Raw genomic sequence first — 17721 nt, forward strand, 5'->3', positions numbered from 1 at the left:
CAGGCAGGTTTTTTAGCTTTACGTCCTTTGCAAACGCTTTGCCTTTTCCTGAGTGCTGATGTGATGCCGTTTTATCGGTAATCCCTCTGCGCAGTAGAGCGGCCCTAGCCGAGGGTAGGGAAGGGGGACGGAAACCTTGCAAGAGAAGTCAGATTTAGGCTTCGTATTTAGTGAAAAATAATAGACTGCAAAAAATACTGTAAGTCATGGAGCAGTATTCCCATTTTTTAGAAATATAAGATAGTACGGGAAACTTTAATTGTTTAAAACTGTTATCCCATCATAGTCTGTAAAGGTTATGTAGATACGAAAGGGAGAGCAAGGAGAACGTGCCCCACGGTAAGCCTGCACGTCTGTAAACTTGGGAGCTCAGGCAGGAGGTATTTACTGTTTTGCCTCTGCTGGTTCTGTTCACACAGCTGTATTTACTCACACTGGCCACATTCCCGTAAATCACTTTGTGGATAGAGTCATTATGCCAACAAAGATTGTATTTCCAGGCAAAGTTGGTGATGATAGTTCCAAAGCCTGACAAATAGGCATCTGTCTTGGCAGGTATTTCTCCGACTGAAGTGTGAAAAAGCCTCTGCCGTAATATACGTACTGTGATTGTCGTCTTTTTTTCTGCCCTGTGTTTAAAAAGGTATTAGTGGCTTGAAGGAGTGGTGATTTGTGCTCCTTATTGTGTAATTATAGACCAGAAGTGTTGCTGTTGACTTTTGATGTAAATAAAGCGAACAATGACAGCAGATTAAAAAATAAGTCGTATCAACCAATGTTGGTAACAGTAACTGAAAAGAAAATTTGGAGGGCAAAAGACAGGGGACTTCAACAGTATTGGTAGCTACTGGGAAAACTACAGCATGTGACTACATTCGGTTTCCTTCTGATTGGAAAGACTGGGGTCTTAAGCTGGGTTAAGACTGTGGTTTTAAGCTTTGGCAGTAGCTTCGTGATCCCTCACAGTTCAGCTTATTTTTTCCAACCAGATACTGAAGACACTTCTAATATATTATTTAATTTTTTTTTTTTAATAGCATTGCATATCAAAGAGTTGTTTCTTTCTGGATTTGTGCTTGAGGCGCTCGAATAGCGGCCTCTTACATTGTAAGTCAGTTTGATGAGCTATTGAAGTAGCAAACCGGCTGGACAGCATAATGTTACCAAAAGAGGAGTGTTGCTCTAGAACGTGTGCTGTTGGCAGGACTGGAAGGAAAAAGCAGCTCGCAGTCAGGAATCTCTGAGTTGGATTACTGGCCAAACAGATGTGTAGCTGAAGTCATTGGAGACATCACAGTCAAGATGTCTTCTCTGTCAAAGAAAAACTCCAGAAAAGGGGCCTCTGAGATGATCAATGTCTTAAATCCAGATCCTGCCAAAGCAAAAGGCTTCCTGTCTTTGATCTGTAACTGGGTGTTTTTATTTTGGGTCTCAGATGTGTAGATCTGAAACCTCTGGGGGATGAGGTATACGCAGACTTGCTCTAATTAGTCTGTTAGAATTGTCTAGCTTACTGTGGTGATGTAGTAGGGTTGTAATACATCAGATTACAGCTTCCCACCAGCTGCTGGTAGATTAACTCTGTGTCGCTAATCGAGCTGCTCTGTAAGGTGAAAGTTATTTTGGAGCGTGGCTTCATTGCGGCTAGCTGAAGTAACAGGCTATGACAGCGAAGATCAAATCCTTTATATGTGGTGTTAAGCACAATAACAAAGTGTGGAGAGTAACATTTTAATTTGCTCTTTGAGAGATTTTTTTACTTCTGAGGTTTGCCAAGAGTTGTCTGGACTCGCTGGGTTGCTGTGACATAGTGGGTGATTCTACCAGGAAATTCAAAAGGAGGATTTTAGTTGATTATGCTCGCTCTTGGATGTCTTTCTGGTTTGGCTGGAGTATATAAAAATAATACTGTGCGGTTTTCTGTTTTTTTCTTTCTTAAATAGTCTGGTAAGATCTGACTTCCTGCTTCTACCTAGTTAATAAGGCAGCCTTCTCCATACATTTCCCTCTCCCCCGACAGAGTATCAGTACACAGATGTCCTGAAAACTATGTCTTCTAAGAAAGACCTGATCTGTAGACTCAGATTTCATTACACTAGGCCCGTTTTGGCTTATTTTGTTTATGGAAAGAACTCATTTGCGTCGAAGGCTGTGTTTTGCATGGCAGCCCTTTAGTATCTGATAGGAAACAGCAGAAAAGATGCACTAGTTCAGGAGTAATTATTCAACCTACTGTAAAGCAGTGCTCAAGAATGATGCTTTGAAACTGCAGTTGCCCTAGACAGGTGTATCCAAGATACAGAGGCAGAGAAGTTGCCACTGTATGTGCTAACTTCCTCCAGGATGAAACCTTTGATGATGGCATTTTTGACACGGTCTCTGTGGCAGTAAGCTAACGTGCATGGAAATGATGACTTTACTCAGATGTTTTCAATATGCCTTTTCTTAATAGTTCAGTGCAGTAATCTTCTCAGTGGAAAAGTTCAGCACTGCAAATTGATGAGGGTGTAGCTGTCAATATGTACACAGAATAAAATAAATCTATCACAGGACATCAGCTGTAGCAAATGTTAATACACTTTGCTTTTGTTTTACTTGTCAGCTACAAAGGTCCATTGTTAGATGACGGAGCGCTGGCTCAGGCAGTCTCTCGTGGAGCCAGTTCCCCTGAATTCACCAAACTCTGTGCTTGGTTGGTATCTGAGCTACGGCTGTTCTGTAAACTAGAGGAAAATGTGCAGGCAACTAACAGTAAGTAGCCATAACTCTAGCACAAGCATACACTTAATATGTTCTTGCATGCCATAAAGATTTGGGCTGACAATCGCTGTATCTCTTGTAGCAGGAAGTGTTGTCTGCATGCTGTCAGATTTTGGATATTTTCCATCTTAAACTTGCCTAATGAACAGCCAGTAGAGGTTGAAATAATAGTGAAAATCTAACAGTCTTCTGAAATCAGCTTTTTCTTTTAATCGAGGTTTTTTTAAGTTCGTGGATGGATTTAAGGAAACATGGCAACGTTAGTGATTTTTTTTTTTAATTAGATCACGAGAATACTTCTTTCTCAATGTTTTGTAATTTTGATTTAAGAAATACCTACTGTTCAAGGAAACAGTCTCATGACTACAGTGGCCATATTTCCTTTCTGTTGTTTGTTACTTCAACTCTGTGCTTCCTATGTTTTTTTTCCCTCTTTATGAAACACTGTGAGAAGGAGTCTGAAAATGATGGTTTGTTTATTGTTTTGGTGGAGGAATCAAACCTTAGTTTTCCAGGAATGTTATTTTTGGTCAACTAGTTATGACATTGTAGAGATTAAATTGTTAAATTGGCATGATAACCTGTACTTCTGAATATCTAACTTGTAATACTTTTATGAGCTTAACTTTCAATCTACTCAGTGGCCAAAGATTGCTGCCTTTTACCTCAACATCTATTCTTCTCGTCTTTCCCTTTGGTTTTGACATGCCCGTCCTTTTTCTTTGAGTGTATTTGACTCCCTTTCTCTGTAACAATAAAGCATCTCACCTCTTCTAGTAGTGTAAGATTCCTACTGTATGTTTTGTGTAAAAATACAATCCAGAAGTATTCTAACCTCTGTTTCAAATTGTGTAAACACAGGGATAGAAACATCTTATTTGTAGTACCATCAAGTCCTGCCTTCATTTGTGTGACTTGAATTTATAAATAATAGATATTTTGGGTTGAAGTCCATTTTTAAAAGAATAAAAACCATTACATCTCATTAATCACTATTTTTTGCATAACTTGGCTGAAGAAATTCAGATTGGTTTCACTGATTTCTGACACCAATATCTGTCTAAACTTTGGTTTACAAGATTCAATAATTTTTAAAGGATGTTGGTATGAAATAAGTTCAGTTGACAAATGTGAGCTAACAGGGAGAAGTAGCTCATAAACCATATTATTCATTATATTAGACATTATCAGAACTATTTAATACATCTGTAGTGGGAAGAGTTAGCTGATACCAAAAATAGCCCTGTAAGACTTGTGATGTTTTTAATGTCACTTTTCACTGTGAGAAACCCAAAGAATGCATTTGGCTTCCATTAAAAGCAGGGTTTTAATGTTAAAAAGCAACTAGAGAAAAGCACAATTTTTCAATTTTAAATAGCTGATTAATTCTAATCACAGCTAGAGATAGATACACTTATTAGCTGTTAATAAATTGTTATTTTTTTTTCGTCTAAGGTCCAAATGAAGCAGATGAATTTCAACTTGAAGTGAGTGGTCTGCTGGCTGAAATGAACTGTCCATATGCATCATTAACATCAGGAGATGTGACAAAACGCCTTCACAATCAAAAGAACTGCCTCTTGCTGCTTAGTAAGTTAAGAGTGCTTGCAAGAAAATCTAGTTTTGTGCAAGAATCATAGTACTGTTTCTTATGCTTAAAGAGATGCCATTTTGTTTACCACCATGTACAAAAATGGTTACCTAAAATTATGAATTATTTTCCCCTGTAATTTACAGTGGCAGAATATTACTCTTCTGGGCCTGGTAAGCTTACCAGTCACTCTGTAGCCAGTATATGGTAGAAAATTTTCTGGGTATTAAGGTATTTCACATTCACTAGCAAAAAGTTTGTTCTGTACTCCAAAGAGGGCATAATTTGAAGACTTCTGCCAGGATTTAGCCACTGAACTTTGATTAGAAGGGTTGTAAAAACAACAACTAACAATCAGATATGTCATTATTTTGGAGCCCCTGCTGCAAAGACTTGCAAGGTGCAATTAAGTCTTGCATTTTCCTTTACTCTGACAACAATTTGAATTGTGAAAAGAGAAAGTGTTTCATCCTAACTCCCAGCTCTATTGCTCATCTCCCTTAGTAAATATAGCTTCAATGTTGCTTTCTGCTGACTGAAAAGAAATTAACAGGAACAAGGGCGATGTCTTCCCTTTACTTTCCCATCCAGCAGATCTCAATACCTAAAGTGGTTTTATCCAATGATTAGGAAATGTTAGAGGAGAAATAGTACTTAAATTTGGAAAAAGTCTGTAATGGTTCATGTAAAAATTTTTTTAACAAATGTTAGAGTTAGGAATTGTACTGCTAGTTTTAATCTGGTCTTAAATTCATCATAAATGAATTTGCTTCCCCGGTTGCTGCTGATTCTTTAACTTTTCAAAACTGAAATTTAGTTCTGGCTGCATCTGAGATGTAAGAAATGAATTAATGTGTAGGTTCCTGTATTTCAGCAGTAGGAAAAAGATAAGTAGTAAGACTTAATCTGAATTTCTTTTGATAGTATGTTCAAAAATGTCAGATGAGGAAGTTATTGGATTTAAAATATTTTGTAGCTCAAACAATCCGTCCTTCAGCTTGTACTCTGTAAGCCAAGCCCTTCAATAAATTTGGCTTGTTTGTGACATACAGTTTATCCCAGAGGTCCTCTGTGATGTACATTTTGGTAATATAAGGCCATGTTCAGAAGCTGAACTCTGGTATCCCATCTGGCAGGAATACTGTGTTTACTGTCAAATGTGGAATTGAAATAGAAGCCCAGTTCCTCTTCTTGTGTACCATGATAGCTGCGTCGATTTCTTTGCTCACATAAAGCTACTTTATTAGGTATCCTATTGTATGTGAGCCATAAACCCAGATTTTTTCAGGAGAAGCAGAATAACCCTCTTCAATGGAATGCCAGGATGTTTTACGTTTTACCCAAATGGAGCACAGTTTGTCAACTGGAAGATGTAGCAGTATTGCTGGGAGAGGAAAGTACCAAATAAATGTATGTAGGTAGGGTTGTCTTGGTGTGCAGCATCACTAGATACAGTATTAAGTACTGGCATCTGCAAAAATAAAAAGTACACAAGCTTCAGGTTGGTTCAGAAAAGGTCTGCAAAAAAATCACCGGCTGGAGAACATTTATGTTTTACGGTGACAGACTTAAAAATTTCAGTCGTTGTCAGAGGAGGTTGAAGGTAGCTTGAATGTGGTCTCCGAATTCTCAAAACAAAATTCTGCTGCTAGTTTCTTTTTCAAGAGTTCCTAACGGGGTGTAAATAATTGAAAGCCAAATATAAGAAGATCCATATAAACTACCTTTTAAAGAACTACAAAGGATTCTTCACTGCTTTACATACTTTAAGAATTTTATAGTTTATAAGGTGTTCTGTGTTTTTAGCAGAAGACATTCTGGAGATCTAGAATAAATTCTAGAGAACATTAAAATGCTTTGTTCTTTTCTTGATCTTTTGATCTGTCCCGGTTTTATATAGCTTTTGTGTAGCCTTGGGTGTACATCTCTGCTCACAAGCCTGTCTCTATCAGTGCAGTATCTATTTCGCAATCCATATTTTTAAAAATAAACATTTACATTACTGTTATGGTAGTCCAGCATGATTGGTGATAATAGTGTTATTAAATCTGTGTATTTTTTTTCAATTCAAACTTAAAAGTTGTGCAATTGCAAGCAAAGGCTGTGTGCTAAATTTGTATCACTGTAACTGAGACTTAATGATGAAATTTTGGGTGCGTAACATTTTCAGAAATAGTGAATTTGGTTTTTTGTTTTTGTTTGATAAAGGAATTATGATGTGATGGTAGGCTCTTGCAGTTCTGATACTGAAGAGCACTGCAGGCATCTCTGCCTCTATCTCATCAGTTAGACTGCCTTCCTGTCTGGGGTTGTTATGAACCTGAATTCTCAATAGTACTTTAAAAAGTGGGGTTATTTTTCCACTCTGCATCTTGCCTGGGGAGGTAGATATTCATCCAGCATTTCACTTCTCTCTGCTCATTTCCTTGCTTTGTTTCCTAGAGCCTCAAGGAGTGCTTGCTTGTATAGCTTAGGAGTGCATGTCCCAGTCCTTCATCCTGCTTATTTCCATGGTCCTAGTCTCTTGTCTTTGCTGGGCAAAGCCTGAAGGAAAGGAGCTGTGCTCTGTTGAACTCTGTGATTAATACCTGTTGGAGTCATAGGGATTTTTCCCAGGTTTTAATTGGTTGTAGTAAATCTTTCCCCTGTTTGTTGTGTTTCTAGCATTGGGTGCAGTGATTATTAGAAATATGATCATTCTGTGGATACCAAAATTATAGCCCTCGCTCTTTTTAATACAGTCCATTGGCACTTTTATTGGTTGTAAGCACTTGAGTTCTCACTGGTTCTAAAACAATTTATCTCGGCTATATCTGATGCTGAAATCTAATTTTTCTTATCCCAGCATACCTCATCTCAGAACTGGAAGCTGCCAGAATGCTGTGTGTGAACACCCCTCCTAAAAAAGCACAGGAAGGAGGTGGCAGTGAAGTCTTTCAGGAGCTAAAAGGCATATGTATTGCTTTAGGCATGTCCAAGCCTCCAGCCAACATAACGATGTTCCAGTTCTTCAGTGGAATTGAAAAAAAAGTAAGACCCAAAGGAACAAAACTAGAATATTTATGATGTTACTGTTTTGATGAAAAATAGTTTTGCTGCCAGGGAGAGATCTGCCTCTTGTGAAACTTGAGTGTTTGAATTGTGAAGGAGAGTTAACATGGTTTGCTGAGTGTGCCAAGAGTCAGGATTTTGGAAATGAATTTAAAGGCTTTTTCCATGCCAAGGCATGAGTTCAGGGACTGCTATCATTACCTTCCGCGTTGCGGTGTTTCTTACTCTGCTCTAGGTTTTAGTATCATCACCTGTTGCAGAAGACATGAAAAACGCTGAGCTTGGGCCTCAGGAAGAATGTTAAGGAGAAATGTAATCCAAGAAATAACACCTAAACAAATTTTTACAGGAACATACTGGTTGAAAAATGCTTAGGTTGAAAGGTGGTGTAATTACAGTCAAGTTTACACCTTTTCCCTAAGACTTCATCAGTTCTTGTGGTTTCGTTTATTTTTGTTCCTTTACATGTATGTGTTCTCCAGCTTCTTGTGGGTTTTTTTAAAGAAATTTACTTTTGAGTAATTTTTATAAAACAGAGAAATGGAGTGAATTGTCCAGTGCACAGACCAAAGGTGGGGAACAGAAAGTTTTAAAGTTACATTAAGTAACTTGCAGAACAGCAGAAAAGAACATTTGTGAACTTCAAAGAACAGTTACAATTACTTTCAGAGAAGTTTTTTGACCAAAGTTTTAGTTGCATTGTACTGAAACAAAATCCAAGCAGCTGAAAATAGTGCTTCATTTCTTTGCAAGAAATCAGTTTTGATTGACTTGTCTAAGAAGAGGAGGAAGATCTTCCAGCAGAAGTCTGAGGTGTAGAATGGAAGCGGTTTGTTTTCTGATTTTGACGTTGTCGTGGGCATTAAGCAAATAATAAGAAAAATAAGATAAATAAGGTAAATAAGAAAACTGTGCTTCCCTTTTATAGAAAAGGTAGAAAATATTTGTAACAATGAACAATGCTAGCAAGCTTTACTGGTGAAATATGCTCTGTAAAAATGCACAGTACCAAATGGATAATCTTTTTAATCTGGCAGTTGTGTTCTGTTTTACTAATTGACTTGTCTTTTACAGTCAAACTTGCATACACTTGGCAAAAATCATTAAGGTCAAGTGAATGTTACCTCATTGATTTATAGGTGATGATACTAAAAAAAAAAAAAATCTGAACAGTCCTTATAGCTTAATAAAATACACCAGGAGTTTCTGGCGTACAGGATTTTTTAGAAATCATATATAGCTGTTTCATAGATGCTTACGGTCTGAACACTTCAGATGTTGGTAATGTTTGAGAAGGAGAAATTAAAGCTGACTAATATTGAAAAGTGTTTTTCACTTTGTAAATGAATATACATCAAAAAGTTAAGCAAAATATGAAAACTTAAACAGAGTGAAAATTTTACTCTGGACTGTAAGATAATAGTTACAAGAAGAGATCACCTTAAAATGTTCTTGTTTTAAAAAAGTGAGTGACAATATTCTCCACCAGCATGTTAAAATCAAGGTGCCTTTTTCTTTGCACATACATAGTACAGTTTGGAGTAAGATCTTTATATACTTGACTTTCTTTTTTAACATGGTGGGTCATTAACAACAGAAACTGCCGATACCTGAACGAACTGCTACCTCTGCTATTCTGAAAGCACTTGGTTTTAAAATCTTCAAGTTAAACAAATTGGGCTCAGCACCTTTGGAAAACGAGGTCACTGAATGTGTTCAAACAACTGCTAGAACGAACAGCCAAGGAAGTAGAAAAATATGGTTTGCAGCAGTGGAAAAGTGAAGTTTCATAACTCCAGCATGCTTTGATCTAAGTTTTTGTTGCTGCTACTTCATTTATTCCCCCTGAGGTCCTGAAAAGTTTTGAGTTGGGAAAGATAATCTAAGTTATGCCCAAACTTTTGAAATCCAAGTTAAATTTAAATTTTCAATATGAAGCTTTTCCCCTTTTGATGGTGAAGAGGGGTCCTTCTTTAGGTCATCTTATATTTCACATAGTCTTAGTAACAACCTTTTTGATACAAGTGTGGACTTTTCTGAATTAAAGAGATGATGTGTAGAATCATCCTTCTGTCTTCAAGGGGAGCTATACCCTGTGGAATTTTTCTAGTTTAACTGTAGATCTATTCTGTAGTCCTTTCTCTTAATTTTTAAATGATTACAGCCATGACTACCAGAAGTATAAAAATAGTTGCTTTCCAGAAGAAGTGTGCTTGGTTCTCTGTCCCAAAGAAAACAAATTGGAGCTTGTTCTGTCATGCCTATGACTGTCCCAAGATTCCTGTAACTTGAATCTGGAAATTAATTTTTTTTTTCTAGTCAGTGCTTACATTTTTGTGTGTCTCCTAATAGCTGAAGGAAACCCTGGCAAAGGTTCCGCCTAATCATGTTGGAAAACCTTTACTGAAGAAACAACTGGGACCAGCTCACTGGGTAAGTGATTGTAGGTGTTAGAGCCCATTTCCCTTTTTCAGGTATATAAAGTATTGATCTTGATTCCACGTGCAATGTTGCAAAATTATTTTTCTCGTATATTTCTGAATATGAGAAGGCAATTTCTTGCAGTATTTCATATATATGTTGGTACAACAGATGTTCAGCAACTGTTAAGATCTTAGGCTCTTGAATCTGAATGCCCAGGTGCAGGCAAAAGTTCTCCAAAATAAAGGAGATTGACAGTGGTTGTGCTGGCCTGCATGCTTGCCCCTTGCCAGCACTGTCTGTCTAGGTCACGCACCTCGCCTTGCTGAGATGGTGACACATCCCCTCCGGTGGCTTCTTTTGAGCTAACTTGTGCGTTTTCTCCCATCGTTTTCTCCTCTCTTTCTGCCCTGTTGAAATCGTCTTCCTCCTTCACAGCCTTGTTCTCCAAGAAGCAGTTAGTGTGCAGGTGGAAGCTAGGAGGAGAGGCGGTACACTCAGGTGGCAGAGCCACAGTCACCTCCAGCTGTGTTTTGTCACCTGCTTTTCCAAAAGTGCGGTGCCTGGGTTAGGTGCTGTTGCTGTGTCAGCACAAAGCTATGGCTACTGCTGCAAGGCTGCGAGTCTCTCTTGTGTCTCTTGCTTAAGGTTCAACTTCATCTACTCCCAACAGTCTGCTTCCTTCAGTGCTTGTACTGTTGAGGCTGAAAGTGGGTCCCATTACTCTCCTCCAGCCAGGCTTCAGTCAATGTGTAACTAATTTCCTTAATGGTGCATATTTCCACTGTTGCTCTGCCTAGACCGCTGTTTGCTACCAGGTGCGTTTCTGGTGATGGCTTTTCCCTGTAGGGCACTTCGTTGTCTTGTCTGTATGCCGACTGTATGCTTTAATCAAGATCATCTTCCAGAACTTTACTTACTTTTAGTCCTCTGTCTTTGCTTTATCTTTGTCCTTAAGCTTACTACTTTTTAAGAAGGCAAGGACACCCTTGTCCCTAGGACTTATGTATGTGTTTGTATCTCCTGCAGCTTGTTACAGGTAGTATTTTCTCACTTTTGCTTCTCTGTCCTGGTGGATGTTGAGAAATGCCTCAGCAGTGTGTGCAGTTTTTACGTCCCTTCTGAAAAACAGACAAATGTGCTGTTAGAAATGGTAGAAGGCTGAGTGAGAGTCTAAGAGGGCCTTTGAAGCCCTCGGGAAAGTAGTGTCAGCAGGTGTAGCTTGCTGTGAGCCCGTGTGACAAGGTGGATCACTGTGGGCTTAAGCCCTGCTTAATACCTCTGTGTGTTACTCTCTTCCATCCACACAGTTTATTATCTTAAGTAGAAATTTTTTATCTATAATCTGTAAGTTATGTTTGCAAATTTTTGTTTCAGGAAAAAATTGAAGCAATTAATCAAGCCATAGTCAACGAATACGAAGTTCGAAGAAAACTGTTAGTCAAACGTTTGGATGTTACTGTGCAGTCCTTCGGCTGGTCAGATAGAGCTAAGGTATGAGCAACTTGCTGTGAAGTCCTGGTTGATGGCAATGCTTTATAACAAGTATCTCTGGAAAACTGCTTCGTTGTTTCATCCTTCATGAGTAGTAATTAACCACAGGTTATTTGCTGGTTTTGGTTTGAGTTTCTGAAGAAGTTTATGAAAACGTAAGATGATTAAAAAAAAATTTACTTAAAACTGCTTTGCTGGATTTTAAAACATTATGTAAAATGAGAACGTAGACCATGCATAACTAAAGCCAAAACACAGTTAGATGGGCTACTACGAAAAAATAGTATGAGGAGACTACCTATCCAACCATTTGCTTTCAGAGTACCGCAGTGTGAATCATTCAGTGCTGTGTCTGTGTGGTAGTAGAAGAGCATCTTCCTGTTGGCCACCCTTAACTGACTTTGTGCTGTCCGCAGTGATCAGATTTCCTTAACTCAAAGTGTGTCTGCAAGCACAGCTCCACGGGTGTACATGACAGAAGCTGCTAAGGCACTGCTTGTCCTTAACCCATAGATGGGGTAATATCTTATGTGCTGCTTTTGCCTTTGACCATGCAAGTGGCTGTGACGTGACGTCTGTTCTCTCTGAGTACGTGATATATATTCTGCTTTTGAAAATGATTATCTGGGTTCCCTATTTCCTATATTTCATAGTGAAAAAGAAATAACAGGATTTAAAAAAAATAGTTCATAGTATTTATTTTCAAGGAGTCGACCAGATCTGCTAACGTGCTGTTAATTGTGCTGCTGGCAGTGTTTGAGACCGAGTTACTGTGATAAACTGTGACACATGAATCGCCAAGTGTTTTTTCTTGACAAATGATTTATTCAGAAAGCAACTGTGTTTTAATTACAAACTGTGACCCCTCCCCTTTTCTGTTTCATCACCTGAGTAGGACTTCTGCTGGTGAACTCTCTCTTAAACCTTGTATTCTTCAGTTTTTTTACTAGATGATTGAAGAACTATCTAATTGTTTGAATATTGTAATATGAATGAAAATAGACAGAAGTATGGATTAAGTTAAAAAACAGGGACTTCTAATTGTGTTATAGCTTTGGCATCCAAATCCATGTTTGTTTGGGTTTTTTCCCAGAATGCTCAGATGTTTGTTAACTTGACTAGCTACATGAAATCCCTTCACAAAACCCATTAATTGTACATATTGAAATGCAAATCTGTAATTTTCAGGACCATAACAATACAACATTGGAGAATGCCAGATATGCCATACAGTTTCTTTTAACAGTGGCTTCTAGCAATGCTTTAATACATGATTATGATTTTTTTAAAATTTATTTTAACACTTGAAAAGTGTAAGAATACAGTAATACAACTAAGTATTTATTTCTCCAGATAGTAGAAACACCAGTAAAAACTTCATACTCTTATTATCCATTAAAAAAAAACCCTCCAATTTTTACCTGAAAGAATAATAGCACCAAAATACTGTGCTTGGAGCTCAGTCAAGCTTGCCAGGGAAAAAAATACTACTACTCTGGTGAATACTGTTGCTTCTCCTGTCTTTAGCCAGTGTCAGCTAAATGATGGCTGTGTTTTTTCCTTCAGTTTGAATAAACCTTGTTCAGCTTCTGTATTACAGTAGAAGCTTTTGGCTCTAAAAACTTACCACTGAGTCACTTGGAAATACATACTCTCAGTTCTTCCCAGTTCCAGTTTTCTGCCTTTAGATGGAAAATAGGATTTTTAGGAATTTAAAATTTGCTCCGAAGTTCTTGCCTGGTCAAGAGATCTGCTGGAAAACCTGGTTTACCTGCTCCCGCTGCTGTCACCTGGGGTCCGGATGAAAAGCAGTGCTTTCGTCTGTGTGCAGGTTGCAGTCTGGTTTATCCGAACTGCATCACGCGTTATACTCTGTCGATAGATGTAACTCATGTATTGACTCGTGGCCCGTAACACAGATTTCTGTTGTCGGTCAGCTGGAAAACTGTCACCTTTGAGGTGTGCAAAAGAGCCAGTATGGTGGATGCCAGAAGGCCGTGGACACAGAGGCTGCATACAAGGCAAAGCTGGCGTGTAGGACCTCATTTCCAGCCTGGGCACTCTGCATGGGAGACGAAGGACCGAATTAGAACTTGAGAGCTTTAGTTCTGCCAGCGCCCCTTGATGGCTTACCTTTGTGAAGAAGCTGACTGGAACGAAGAGCGCGCGAGAGTTAACACAGCCTTCTTGTGCTGACACAGCGCTGGAGATAGAGCAGTGCTCGCGGAACTGGAATGGGTGTGGGGCAGGGTGCAGGTGCAGGAGGAGCTCTGGAGGATAGAAGTAGATGTGCTTCACTTTCCGTATCGTTTAGACGTGAGCAGTAATTCATGTGACTATATGATGCTTCTGCGTTCGACTGCCTGAAAGTAATACAGTCTGCATGTGTACATTGTTAATCTTAAAGGTGTTAGAAGATCACTGTCTTGGGGGTTCCGTCAGAACAGTGTTTCCTATATTACTTAAGACATTAATTTGACAGATGCTGGCTTTTTTGCAGTGATTCTTAGTTACAAAGTGGTTCAGACTGTTTTTATATTTATTTGTTGTTCTATTTGCAGTAGTGCTTGTTCGTTGGTGTTGATTTGATTCTTCTGGTCAGGTGTCCCATTACTTTCCTGTTTAGCTGACTGGGATTTTTTTTTTTTTCTCCAACAGAGTCAAACAGAAAAACTGGCTAAAGTCTACCAGCCAAAACGTGCCCTCTTATCTACTAAGTGCACTATTTCCATTGCAAATCTCTTGGCAGCTCGGCAAGATCTGTCAAAGATTATGAGAACCAGCAGCGGGTCCATTCGAGAGAAAACAGCATGTGCCATTAATAAGGTACCTTTGGTGACAAATGGCTTGTTCTGTTATCAATATTTAAGTAATCTGAATGTAGTAATAAATTCTACTTTTTTTTAGGGTTGTAAGTGGAATTTGGAAGTAAAGGATAAGAAACTTGGTGTTCATGTACTCCAGATTAGGCATCTGTGCATTATGGGACCTGCGATTTCACCTGTTTTAGGTTCAGAGTGCCTCTTAGGGGCAGTAAAAAGTTGCTGAAATATCTCGATTGCTTTCAGTGGGAGTAGACTTGCTCTGTCATCAGAATTACTGATGTCATTACCCTGCTGCTACCTCATTCTGTCGTCATGCTTAAAATAACACTGACATAGTCACCATATTTCTGGTCTATGTGAATAGAATGTACTAAGATCACAAAGCAAGGGTCTCTCAAGTTAGCTTCCCATGTGTACATAAAAGAGATTATAGTCAAGTGTGTAGTTTTAGTAATGACATGGTAGGAACATGATTTAGACTATTTACCTTGTTTCAAGAATGACAGTTTTACAGTAGTAATAGGCTCACAAAAGTGCAAGTGCTCACTAGCTATGTCCAGCACTGTTCTTGGCACTTTAAAATTTGTGGGTGTGCATGCCTGCTCTTCTGCCTTCTGGGTACCAACTGTATTTCAGGTAAAGCTCTGATTAATTGAGGATGGAATGGTGGTGTGCTGATTTGACCACACCCCCCCCACCCCAAATAATCTTTGCACCTTTTTAGTGTAGTTGTGTGAAATGTAAGTGGGAAGATAGGTGTGACTGTATCCTTCAGACCATGGTACAGTATCCTGGGAGTGCAATACTGCCCTGCTGGTGGTCCCTATTCTGTTATCTCCATTATCAACATTAAATGTTTTCCAAGACAGTATCATAAAGAAACAAAGTAACCTTCCATTGAAGTTTTTCTGTTATATCGTTTTAAAACATGAGGCAATGCAAAGGTCCGTCCTATTTTAAGTCTTGGTAAATGCATAAAGTCACAGCATCCTTAGACAGCTAAAGGCCTCTGGCTATTGCTCACCTCTGACCAGTGCCGTCTGACACCTGTTTCTTAGTGTGTCCTGAAAAGCAAAAACCTTTGCACTTTGTTTACCACACCAGTGGATTCTACAGCAGTTCAGAACACTAGGAGAGAGACTGTGTTGTGCTGTGCTTGTAGTTGTTTGAGATTAGTAGTCTGCACCAGTAAACAGCTTAGCTGAAGACTGTGTTGATGCTGCCTCCACTGGTGTGCCTGCTGTTTGAACAAAAACCCCAGGTCTCCTGACTTGACAAGCACTAGGAGTGCTTGGAGTACTAGATAATCCTGGTTTAATTTTTATTAACTGGAGACAAAGGTCTGTCACATTCAAACAGACAAAAGTTTGCCTTCATGAAATCCTCCAGATGCAAGAACCCTTGAGCGGCTGCTGTCTGTGGTGTGTGTCAGTAAATATGACTCTTCTGTGACGTGTTGCAACTCCTACAGCAGTTCTGCCTTTCCCTTTGCAGGTGCTAATGGGGAGAGTGCCTGACAGAGGAGGAAGGCCCAATGAAATTGAACCACCACCTCCTGAGATGCCACCGTGGCAGAAAAGACCAGAGGCTGGTCCACAACAAGGCAGCGGCAGAGGAAGAGGTGGCTATGAATCCTCATATGGAGGGCGAGGAGGTTACGACCATGGGGGTCACGACCGAGGAGGAAGAGGAGGCTATGACTCATCATATGGAGGACGAGGAGGTCATGAACAAGGAAGCCATGATCGAGGGGGACGAGGAGGACGTGGTGGTTATGATCACGGTGGCAGAGGAGGTGGAAGAGGAAACAAACTTCAGGGAGGTTGGACAGATGGTGGAGGTGGTGGCTACCAAGATGGCAGCTACAGGGAGAGCAACTACAGAGATTCAGGTTTTCAAGCAGGTGGCTACCACGGTGGTGGTGGTGGTGGCGGCGGCTACCAAGGAGCAGGCTATGGTGGCTACCAGTCGTCTTCATATTCAGGAAGTGGCTACCAAGGGGGTGGTGGTGGTGGCTACCAGCAAGACAACAGATACCAAGATGGTGGATCCCACAGTGACCGAGGGGGTGGACGTGGAGGAGGAAGGGGTGGCCGTGGCGGTCGTGGTGGCCGTGGCGGTCAAGGAGGAGGCTGGGGAGGCAGAGGTGGACAGAATTTTAACCAAGGGGGGCAGTTTGAGCAGCACTTCCAGCACGGAGGTTATCAGTATAATCAGTCTGGCTTTGGACAAGGAAGACACTTCACAAGCTGAGGCTGCCAAAAGCTTTTGCTTCAGTAGAGCTCACGTAATAGAAACCTGGTTTCGAGGCCTGGCTTAATCGCTGCTTGAATTAGTACAGGTTTGTACATGGCAGGTAGAATCTCTTCGAGTGGGATGTTTTGCATTGAGCCAAGCACAACTTTCTGTAGATCTCTCCTCCTGTCCCCAGCTCGTCTGAATTAAATGCGTCCTCACTACTCACCGCACCCTCACACCAACTAATAGCCCTGCTTTTAGATGTCGGAGTGGTTCCCTCTGCTCAAAACACTTTAGTCCTGGAACTACCTGTTGTGTTTGCCTTCCGCTTTGATTTAGAGAAGTACCAAGACCGGGTCAGATTTGTCTAGTATAACACACAGTAGAAGGTCTGCATTTCCCCCCGATAATTGTTCAATTCCGTGTTCTAAACCCAGTTCTGAGTACCGCTTTTTGGCTTGCCGGCCTCTCGTTTTTAGTCACGAAGAGGTTGCGCACGGGCGGGCGCGCACAGCGTGAGCTTCCTCTGGCAAACAGGTGTGTTGGCTGTCACATGAGCTCTACTGCGGATGCCGTGTTCAGTAGCCTTATCTCCCGCTAAACAGTTTTCCCACCTGCTCAACTCTGAAGACTGACTGCCGCCAAAATCTGCACAGATGAGGTAAAACTGAGCTGATTGGTGAACTGATAACGTGTGTAGGCCTGTAGTTAGGTGTAACAATTCAAACTGACCTGCGTCCATCCAAAACAAGTTGCTGCTCCTCCAAACCTAATTTTTACTTGAAATCAGCTAGAAGAAATGACAAACTGAAATTTGTTTGCAAATTAATACCACTGGCTCAGCAAATCCCGGGCGGTTTGTTTTGGGGGTTGTCGTTTTACAGAAATGCACTACGGCCTGGGAAGATGAGTTCCTGCCTGGAGGAAGCCCTTTTATTATTGCTGCAGAAACAAAGCCTGGCTGAGTTTGATGTTCTCATGTTTTGGGTTGGTTTTTTTTTTTTTTCTTCCTTTACTGAAAGCCACATAATGCTTCTCGTCGGGTTTTTTGTGTACATAAACGTTGTCAAGCTGTGAAAGAAATGGCTGAAGGTGTGCTGTTGTATAAAAGGTGAGCAATAAAAGTATCTGTATGTTTTCTTTGCTTTAGTTTCTTTTCCTTCTTGATCGTAAAAAGCAGTTGCTGCAGTGGCTGGGGGTTTGTGGGGATTTCTGCCTACTTCATCTGTTTCACATTTTAGTCTATTTTAGGTGTTGTAGTTGTCCCAGCAGTACTGTGCGTTCTGCCCTCTCAGAAGCTGTCAGAACAGGAGCGGTCGGAAGGACTTGGTCTTCGGTTGC

General features: G+C 40.1%; 1 protein-coding gene across 1 annotated transcript; it reads left to right on the top strand.

Annotated features, from left to right (window-relative positions):
* The first annotated feature begins 2567 nt into the window (after positions 1-2567).
* Positions 2568-17517, top strand: FAM98A (family with sequence similarity 98, member A). The gene is made up of 7 exons (XM_010135003.1): positions 2568-2751; positions 4216-4350; positions 7197-7381; positions 9755-9835; positions 11201-11317; positions 13976-14143; positions 15637-17517. Exons 1-7 carry the CDS (start codon positions 2568-2570, stop codon positions 16393-16395), a joined length of 1629 nt encoding a protein of 542 aa, XP_010133305.1. The 3' UTR covers positions 16396-17517.
* The last annotated feature ends 204 nt before the right edge of the window (positions 17518-17721 follow it).

The sequence above is a fragment of the Buceros rhinoceros genome, unplaced genomic scaffold (assembly GCF_000710305.1).
Source record: "Buceros rhinoceros silvestris isolate BGI_N320 unplaced genomic scaffold, ASM71030v1 scaffold37110, whole genome shotgun sequence".
NCBI classification, from domain to species: domain Eukaryota; kingdom Metazoa; phylum Chordata; class Aves; order Bucerotiformes; family Bucerotidae; genus Buceros; species Buceros rhinoceros.